This window comes from Salvia miltiorrhiza, chromosome 4, assembly GCF_028751815.1.
Source record: "Salvia miltiorrhiza cultivar Shanhuang (shh) chromosome 4, IMPLAD_Smil_shh, whole genome shotgun sequence".
Lineage (NCBI taxonomy): Eukaryota > Viridiplantae > Streptophyta > Magnoliopsida > Lamiales > Lamiaceae > Salvia > Salvia miltiorrhiza.
In genome coordinates, this window is record NC_080390.1 from 43,885,298 (window position 1) to 43,895,960 (window position 10,663).

Here is a 10,663-nt window from a genome sequence, read left to right on the forward strand (position 1 = left end):
CTTAACAATATTATCAACTTAATGAGTATAATATTAAATTTACTGAGTATTGCATAAGTAATAGTAATTAAATATGTATACCAATAATTAAATATGTATAACAATAATTAAATTTATAGATGGTAAAATAAATAATTTAAGTAAACTCATTTTGAGCATATAAACAATTAATATAACAAAATTAATAATCGTCATTTAATATATATAATAATTTTGGGCTCTTAAAAATTCAAATTGTATCACTATTAAAAGTTTATATTTAAACACCCGAAACTAATAAAAAAATATCAGGAAAAATACGAATAATATAAAAGAGAAAATATAACAATAAATATGTTTTTATATATAAATAAATAATTCATATACATAATTAAATAATTCTATATAATATTTTAAATTTTAATTTAAGATATATAACTAATTTTGTATTTATAAATTCATATTAAATTTAATAATACAATTTTTTTTCTCCTTAATTGCATTTGAAAATAATACTATAACTTAAAAAAAATACCATATAATTTTTTTTTAAAGGAAAAAAAATAATATCTACTTATTTTTTTTCACTAAAAAACGTAAATAAAAAAAATGTATGGTGTTCAACATTAGAGATAAATGAGAGCGGACAAAAATTAATTTTGACATTGTAAACGATCATAGTTTATTCGTTTCGAATTTATTTTGTATAATATTTAGGTCAAATTAAAGATCTTTTCGTAATATTTAATCCTACATTCATATTGAATACTTTTTCATGAATCGGAATTAACATTTTTTTTGAAAAGAATTAAAATAGGAAAAAGAAAAAAGAAGAAGAAAATTTGGAGAGAAAAAAGTTTGGAAGTAAAAAATTCATCTTTTATACTTCATCCGTCTCACAAAAATATAAACATTTTGTCATTTTGGACCTTCTCATAAAAACATAAACACTTGTATTTTTGTACACCACCCTATCACAATTTTTTTTTTTTTACTTTTTATATCTACTTTTTATGAAGTGAGATCTCTTTTTTATTCACAATACACTTTTATTTAATAATTCTTAAAATTTGTGTCACTTATAAATCTTCATATTTTTGTGAGACGGAGATAGTAGTATATATAAATGTTATACAAATACATCACTTCTAATATATTTATAGGAGGTGAAATACATTACTAAATTTGAAAAATGTAGATACTAATCCCGAAAGATGTGGTCTCTTGTACATTCGGGTGTACCGTACACTTGGGTATAACATCAACACTATTTTGGAATGACATTAAAATTATTTTATTTTATAAATGACACTATCATGTTACATAAATAATATTATCTAGAAATGACACTATCACTATATCGAAATGACACTAATATCTCATGTGTACCGTGCACACAAGTGTACAGAAGATATTATGATCCTAAAATAGCCTCTCTCAATTATATATCTCACCAATTGCGATACAAATAATGACATACATGGATAATAGTATTTCATAAGCTTGAAATGCCCCAAAAAAGATTAAATGTAAAGTTAAAAGATAGGTCCGCCTAGAATTTCATTTCAGATGTCTACTCTCCGTTCTTATCGAACCCAAAACTAATTCATCTCTTAATTGCAAATCAAGTAAAATATGTTACACACTGGTTATTGAGTCATTGACCACTCTTTTACACAGGAGAGGAAAAAAGGAAGATCTGATGAGGTAAATTACAAGTAACCCAGAGGTAAAAAGTAAACATGAAATGAAGTACGAGTATTTGAGAGGAAAAAAAACTAATTAAAATTTGAGTCAGAGGCGCCAGGCGGAGGTGGCGATGAGCGGGCGAGTGTGCCAACCCAGCATCAAGCAACCCTCATTCTCCTCCACCCTATATCCATCCCCGCCGGCGAAGAGAGCTAGCAGCATGCTGGCCTGCTTGAAGGCATTGGAGCCGAGGTGGACGGGGCGGAAGCCCACCGAGTTGAACCTTGCCCGCCACTGCGGCAGCGTCTCGTGGCGCTCCACTCGCTCCGCCCCTTCGCAGGCCACCACGTTGCATATCTGGCGCCCCAAGTAGACCTCCGTCATGAGCGAGTCGTGGCTGTCCGGCTGAGTCAACCCGGCCGTCTCGAGCGAGTCGAACATGGTGGAGTAGTAGTGCAGCGCCTCGTTAAACCTGTCCACAAAAACATTCCCATTGTGATTCCCTTCCTGCTCCACCACCGTCACGATTTTCGGCCTCACCGCTTTTATCAAACTCAGGACTTTCTGGATTGCACCGGGCCGCCCCAACAGCCGGTGGAGCTCGTACACCGAATTCACCGCCACCGCATCCACCTGCCCCGCCCCGACTACCATATCTGCGTCCAGATCAGCCAGGGAATTCGTCACGAAGCCTCGAAACTCGAATTCCACCCCAATTGTCTCCGCCAGCTGAGCTAGCTTCCAACCCACCTGCTGCAGAGCGTCTGTGTTATCGGGCTGCGGGGGCCCGATACCCGTCAGCCTAATCGCCGGCGGCCCGCCTGGCCGCAGGGCCAAAGCCTGCATCAAAGCGGGCCACTGCATCCCCTGTTTCAACCCGAAATCGATTACATGAACCCTCGCAGCTCCATTGAACGCTTCCAGAATGGCCTGATTCGCCGTGAAATGCGCGAATTTGAGATACGGGCCCGTTTCGTAGAAATGCATCTGCAACATATCCGAGTAGGAGGAATCCGGCGGGAAAATCTTGTAAATCTTTCGGGCCAGCGCCTCCGCGAAGTAGGTGGCCACCCTCCTCATGGCGCCGACCTGCGAGACGGCTAAAATTCCGACATGTTTGACCAGTGCATCGGCCAATTTTAGGTTGTCCTGCTGCACGGCCTCCGCGCACGCCATCAAGCCGTGGACGAGCCTCACTCCCGCTTCCTGCAGCACCACCGGCCGCGCCGCCTCCTCCTCCTCCGCCGCCTCACCATTTTCATGAAATTTGAGTCGTTTAGTGGAGACGCTGTTGCTGAAAATGGCACCGCCAGGAATAGCTCGGAGATCGTCGTCGCGGATGAACTTGGCGGTGGTGGTGGGAGTGGACGAGGAAGATCCGTGCTGGTTGGAGATGGTGAGCATGCTGTCCACCCAACCGGAGAGATCGGAGGGGTTGTAGTGAACCGTATCGTCGGAGAGAAAGGCCGACCCCATTGCCATCTCCAACTGCTCCATCTTCTCCGCGACTTCCGCCATTTCAGATGATTTCACTTTGTAGCCCAACACGGCGAATAGCTCATCCATTCCGGCGCCCGCCTGCTTCTCTTCCGCCCACGTCTTGATGGCGGACCCCGCCTCCTCCCTCTTTCCACGATCACGACCTCGTTTCATCCTGAAAAAGGAAAAACCTAAATGATTATATATTTAGTGCCTATTTTTTTCAATAAACAAGGATCATCACGAGTATTGGGTGGATTGGAACTCCAAATCTACTGCTTCTTCTTCTTGATTTTGTGCATCAATTTTATTTTATTCTATTTTTTTCTTTTTTCTTTTGGCAGTAAAATAGAACAGCTATGGGAGGGACTGAGCGGAAGAGGGGAGAAGTGGAGAAGATAAGAGAAGCAGCCTATAGCCGTAATAGTGGTGGGGTATTAAGGTTCTTATTTCTTTTTTTATGAAAATAAAACAAAATAATTTGAAATATCAATATACTCCCTCCATTCACTGCATCTGTGACTCTTTCTATTTAACGCATCCCACTGTAAGTGAGACTCTTTCATTTTTTGGTAAAGATTTTACCCTTTAAATACATTTCCATTTTTTCACCTACAAATAAAATACACTTTTCTTAATTTCCGTGTAAAAAAAAATTTCACATACAATGGGACGGATGGAGTAGAAAATAGGTTTAAGATAAATAGTGAAATTACCGGTTTCAAAAAAATATATATATATACTTACTTACACTTTTATTTTTCCACACGTGTCAAATATTAGTAGTATATTGGATTCGCCTTAAACATTTACCATCGTTTTGTAGATTCTATAAGCTGGTACTGGCGTACTGGGTCTAGCTCATTAAACATTTTTAAAATATTTTAGGAGGACAAAGTCGTATTTGTCAACCATAGACCATCTATGACCTAAACATTAGTATTTTCAAAATCAAAGTATTGCAACTGTAAACTCAAACAGCAATCTTATACTCCATATAACTAAGATCCATACGGCAAATATCAAAATTAAATGATATATTTAAATATTAAATATAATTAAAATATAAAATATAAAAAAGTATTATATTTTAAAAATAGAATAAAATAATTCACATCAATTATTCATTAAAATTATGTATCTAAAAATATAAATTTTCAACTTTATATAAAATGCAATAATAATTATATTCCCCCCGCTCACGAAAAAACTTCATACAAGGAAATGACACATATATTAATAAAATATAGTTGAGTGTATTGAAAATGAAGAAAAAGTTATTGAGTGTATTGAGAATGGTGAAAAAATATTACTCCCTCCGTCCAGCCGAGTTTGAGCGTTTCTTTTGGGCACGAGAATTAAAAAGTTGTAGATTAGTGTTTTAAGTGTATAGTATAAAAGTGATAAAGTTGGAGAGAAAAGATAATAAAGTGATAAAGTAGGAGAAAGAATGTAATAAGGGGTGCAATTAGTTTTGTAAATTAATGCTTTAAATTGACTAATTTTTGTCAAAAAAAAGGAAATAACTCAAGCTCAGTGGGACAGCCCGAAAAGAAATACGACTCAAGCTCGGTGGGACGGAGGGAGTAGTAATTTATTGTGTTGGTGAAAAAGGAAGGATAAATGGGGTAACTTGTCATAATTCCAAAATAGGTATAAAGTTTTTTTGTGGACGTCCTGAAAAGAAAAAGTATGAAGTTCTTTCGTGAACGGAGGAAGTATTTATTAAATAAATTTTAAATTATTTAATACTCCCTCCGTCCACGAAATGAGTACCCATTTGTGGACGGCACGAGTTTTAAGAAATGTATGGAGTGTAGTGTGAATAGTTTAAGGACCCCACTTTTTGAGTGTATTAATTAAAGAGATGTGTGGGGTACACTTGCCAAAAAGGGAAATGGGTACTCATTTCGTGGACGGACGAAAAAGGAAATATGAGTACTCATTTCGTGGACGGAGGGAGTAGTTAAAATTAGGATTAAACATTATTATTATTATTATTATTATTATTATTATTATTATTATAGAGTATTACACGTTATAATAAATAAATAAATAAAATTCATACACAAATATAAATGAAAAATTGTAAAATTTTATTGGAGAGAATAAAATATTTCAAATTTTAACTTTTTCACAACTAATTCGTTTTTTAAATTTATTTTTTTATTATTTTATACAATATTAAATTTAAGATGTATATTGAATAATTTTCATGAATCAAATTTGATAATATTTAAAAAAGAATTAAAAAAAGAAAAGAAAGAGAAAAGTAGTGAAAAAATTGATGGGTGAAGAGAGAGAGAGAGAGAGGGAAAAGTAACAAAAAAATGGATGGAAAAAACTCTATTTTTACTCCATTTGTCCACCAAACTAGTACTCATTACAGGGTGACACGAGTTTTAAGAATTTAATTAAGTGTGTGTGAGTGTAATAAGGGGCCCACTTTTTATAGTGAGTGGCTTGTGTAAGGTACATGATAACACTCATATTTCCATGGTTTTTAGTGTTCATACACTACTAGAAAAACGATCATAGATAACGGATTTTTTTCGTTATCTATGAGCAAAAAAACCGTTGTGTATAGTGGTGTTATCTATTCTATACGTCATATACAACGGTTTCAAAACCGTTATGTATAGTGGAATAGATAACGGTACGATGCGTCATACATAACAGTACGCATCCGTTATCTATAAAGGTTATACATAACGGTTTTTCACCGTTATGTATTAATTTTTTTTTATTTTTTTTTTATCATAGTTAACAGTTTTTTGCACTTTTTATAACGGTTTTAACCGTTATCTTTGATAGAATACATAACGGTTTTTCACCGTTATGTATTAAGATTTTTCCGTTATGTATTAATTTTTTTTTTATCATAGTTAACAGTTTTTTGCACTTTTTATAACGGTTTTAACCGTTATCTTTGATAGAATACATAACGGTTTTTCACCGTTATGTATTAAGATTTTTCCGTTATGTATTAATTTTTTTTTTTTTTTATCATAGTTAACAGTTTTTTGCACTTTTTATAACGGTTTTAACCGTTATCTTTGATAGAATACATAACGGTTTTTTGCACTTTTTATAACGATTTTTTGCACTTTTTATAACGATTTTTGCAGTTTTTATAACGATTTTAACCGTTATCTTTAATTAGAATACATAACGATTTTTTGCACCTTTTATAACAGTTTTTTGCACTTTATATAATTGTAGTATATTTTAAAATTTTGCAATTTTTATAAAACGACAAAATGATGAAATCAACGATAACAATATTATATATCATCCAAAAAATTCATACATTATTATACAAATGAACCAAATATCAAGTATACATCATCATTGCATATTCCGATTCAAAATTGAAAATACCAACTACCTTATAGCTAATGATTGGCCTGGGAACTTGAACATTAATATCAAGTATGCAAATGATTCACAAATTCTTCTTGTATCTTACTCAAAGGCATGCTAGATAGAGCACTTGTATCTTCTTGAATCCACAATGAGATGAATTGATCTAGCGCCATCTTGTCACCTAGCAAAAAGATAAGAGAATCAACAAAAATCAAATCAGGATTGTTCTCTGCAAATTGTCTGTGTTTGAATAATTAATCATTAGACGGACACAAGGTTCCTCAGAGTTGCACACATAACTAGGTTCCATATATCAAGTTGTTGTTTCTGAAAGAAAATTATGCTTTGATCGATTGCACTAGTACAGGAATCGAACTGAACAACAGAAAAAATAAGGATATCCAAATGTGAAGACAAGATCATAATATAACATGTATGGTTCGAGATAATGATGCACTGAGTTCTTGGTACAAAGAAAAGAGATCTCAAATAGACATTTAAGATCCATACATAACAGGAGGTTGACAAAATAAATTAACTGTGGAAAACAAGGCAGATGACATGTTCCAGCGATACCATGGTGAGAAACTAGTCAAGGTGGAGAGGTTAGCATCAGTTGTAGTCATAAACACTTACCAAATATGCAGCACAAATTATTTACCTTATGTTGGGTCTGAGAAAGCACCAGGAGCACCAACTTTAAATGGTATCTCATCAGAATAGCTCAAAAATCTTCAAAACAGTGGACTTTGAAAACGCACTTCAAAAATCATTCTTAATCAGTGAAGCAGCTACAATATCTCAAATTAAGACAAAATATGCATCAGTTACCATGGTGAGAAACTAGTCTAGGTGGAGAGGTTAGCATCAGTTGTAGTCATAAACACTTACCAAATATGCAGCACAAATTATTTACCTTATGTTGGGTCTGAGAAAGCACCAGGAGCACCAACTTTAAATGGTATCTCATCAGAATAGCTCAAAAATCTTCAAAACAGTGGACTTTGAAAACGCACTTCAAAAATCATTCTTAATCAGTGAAGCAGCTACAATATCTCAAATTAAGACAAAACATTCACATTAGCTACTAATTTTTAAATCAGAAATTGATTTAAAATAAAGCAGAGTAACATAAGTGAAGGTAATTAAACACATAGAAAACACGGAGTCACAAAAGTGCAAGACCATTTCCCATTAACAGTTGTTTCCATATGTATAAAGCAAATTAGGTGCTTTTAGTTTCTGGTTTAATCACTACAAAGTGCAACAAATCTCATTCATGTTAATGGGAAATAAGGACAAAATACAAATAATACTATATATTCAATAGTTGTATTCATTTAAACTTACATGAGAGAAACTACAGTTAAATATTTCCATGGTGGAGCAAAATCTGCAACTCAGTTTCAAAACATGTCTCACATATACGAATACTGCTACTGCTACTACAACTACAACTACGACAACGACTGCTCATACAGCAAGTTGAGGAGCAAAAGAGAGGAGTCGTACCATCAGCCTCTAATGCCATTCAATGCCCCCGAGCGTGGTGCAGCCTATTCCTTCCCAAGCATCACTGCAGCCAACTTCTTCGTTGTCAACGGCTGCCATGTTCTCGTTCCACAAACCACCTCCATTCTCATCTGTAACAAGTGAAGGATGTTTCTTTAGTGTATGTAATAACTCATCTCATAGTATGTTTCTTTAGTGTATGTAATAACTCATCTGTAACAAGTGAAGGATGTTTCTCCGGTGTCAATCCGTAACCTTGAGATGCCGACGCCCTGGAGATTGGCGCGGGGAAACTGATCACTAAATTATTAGCAACAAATTACCGCAACTAACACGGTGCAATTGTAGCACAAATAACAAGTAACCGAGTATCGTATCCACAGGGACTATTATAACGAATCACTCTAAGTAATCCTAATTAAACTCTAGTAATATTCAGGCAAACGAAAGAAGGAAAGTTTAATAAACTTAAACTAAAACACTAATAACAATAATTAAAATCACGTAGGAAAAATCAAGTATTAAAAGACAACTGATCCTAGGGTAGTAAATTCATCAATTAAATCTACGCAATAAATCTATTAATCCTATGTACCAATTTAATCCAGTTATGATGAGAGGTCACTTAATTAATCAATTACTCTCGCTAGAGCAGCAACGATCGTGGATTAGTAAATTATCTATCTCCGTTAGGTCTCAAGAAAATCTACTAACTCCCAATAGCTCCTAAGAATAGCTCCCTATGATCCACCTATCTCCGCTAGGTCTCAAGGTTAAAATCATATCATACATTCCTGAATCCGCTAAACAGTTATCTCCGCTAGGTCTCAAACCGAATAGCGAAACATGCAAACTATTGGCCAAATAATTCACAAGAAATTAAGCACCAGGAATTATGAATCATAAACTGGAAGGCACAAAGATATTAACAAATAAATCACATAAATTCAATCAACTATTTACAAACCCTAGAATCAGCTAAAAGAAACTAGCCAGACACACTGGAATAAAACTTAAACATAATTAAAAAAAAAAAAACAATTGTAAAAACTGAATTGTATAAAAACTGAATGAAAAACTGAAGTAGCGGCTTGAATCTTCAATCTTGATCCAAGCCTTAAAACTAGAAAGCAATAAAAATTCTAAAGCTAAAAACTAAAGTACGAATGCTAGGGTTCTCGGATGTGTGTTGTCTCTCAATAGGTCAAAAGAGGACCTATTTATAAGCTTCAGATTTCCTTCGGATCACCATGGAAGTTGCCATGCAAAGTAGAATTCTAAAGGTAATAGAATCGTGTGAAATAAGGCAACTCTCCAGCTGGATACGCGCTCCGGAAAATACTCCCACTTTTGCCAACTTCGCAGCTCTCGCCAGAGGAATGGATGATTTCCCTGTTATCGCCAGAGGAATGGTATTGCCAGAGGAATAGGTGATTTCTCTGACCTCGCCAGCGGAATAGGTTGCGCCAGAGAAATGGACCTCCGCTCTGGCATTTCTCCGCTCTGGCATTTCTCCGATCTGGCAGCGGGGAAGCGAATCCTCTGGCATCGACTCCTCTGGAATGGCGACTCCTCTGACCTCGACTCCTCTGGTTGAATCCTCTGGAATGGCGATTCCTCTGACCTCGACTCCTCTGGTTGAATCCTCTGGAATGGCGACTCCTCTGGCGCCTTATGAGTCCTCTGGCGTTTCCGCGCTCGCTTCGATTCCTCTGGCGTTCGTGGATTTCACTGCACTGAACTTTGATTTCTCTGACTCCAGAGGAATGGTGATTTCTCTGCTCTGGAAATGTCGGTTCCTCTGCTCTGGAAACCAGAACACCTGGAGAACGCCAAATTCTTCCAAATTCATTCAAAACTGCATTCTTCCATCTCGAAAGCCTAAATCTCCTGCAAAGCATAAAATACACCATAAACGCACCAATTTCCAGAAGATTATCTTAAAACATGCACAAACAAACCCTTAAAAATAGAGTAAATTAAGCATAAATCAACTCCCCCACACTTAGTCTTTTGCTTGTCCTCAAGCAAAATCTATATGAATCCTAGGAAGAGATTGATTTCAACAATGTAAATTTCCATCCACACATTCATAAAGTCAATTCAAAACTTTACCATCAACACACATCTCTCGGTCATGCAAGTAACTCAAAGTTTAAGAAACAACACAAGAGTAATGCAAGTAATTCGATCAGACCCAATTCTCCGCTAGAAGTGAATTCCCTAATGTGATCGCCTTTATAATCAATATCACCAATTTTCACACTTTGTGTGCTTGAGATTTCGACAGTTGAGCCATAATTCATGAAATAAAACCATTTGGATGTAATCCAAAGTCTTTTCACGTGGTTTCCCATGCTCATAGTTAGACTAGAGGAGCAGAGACTCAGAGCTATCACGTTTTTAGAACAGGCCAGATGTTTTAGAGCTGGCAATTTTGAAGTTGGCAATTCGTCCAACATTTTCACAGATAAGATACGATCGTAGGCAATCACAATGACAACACTCCTTCTAGCATCTACCGGACAAATCACGTTTTACTAACTTTACAAAAGTGTTGCAACAAAACTCATAATTCTTTGCACAATCAAGAAACATATATCAAAGGTAAAACAAGAATATCCTCCATTCATTCACA

General features: G+C 35.6%; 1 protein-coding gene across 1 annotated transcript; it reads right to left on the bottom strand.

Moving 5' to 3' along the window:
- Positions 1-1,565: 1,565 nt before the first annotated feature.
- On the bottom strand, positions 1,566-3,556 carry LOC131021894 (DELLA protein GAI-like). Its single transcript, XM_057951220.1, has 2 exons — positions 3,392-3,556; positions 1,566-3,322 (listed from the first exon to the last, which is right to left on the bottom strand). The coding sequence occupies exon 2, from the start codon at positions 3,319-3,321 to the stop codon at positions 1,774-1,776; it is 1,548 nt and encodes a 515-aa protein (XP_057807203.1). The 5' UTR covers position 3,322; positions 3,392-3,556; the 3' UTR covers positions 1,566-1,773.
- Between the last annotated feature and the right edge of the window lie 7,107 nt (positions 3,557-10,663).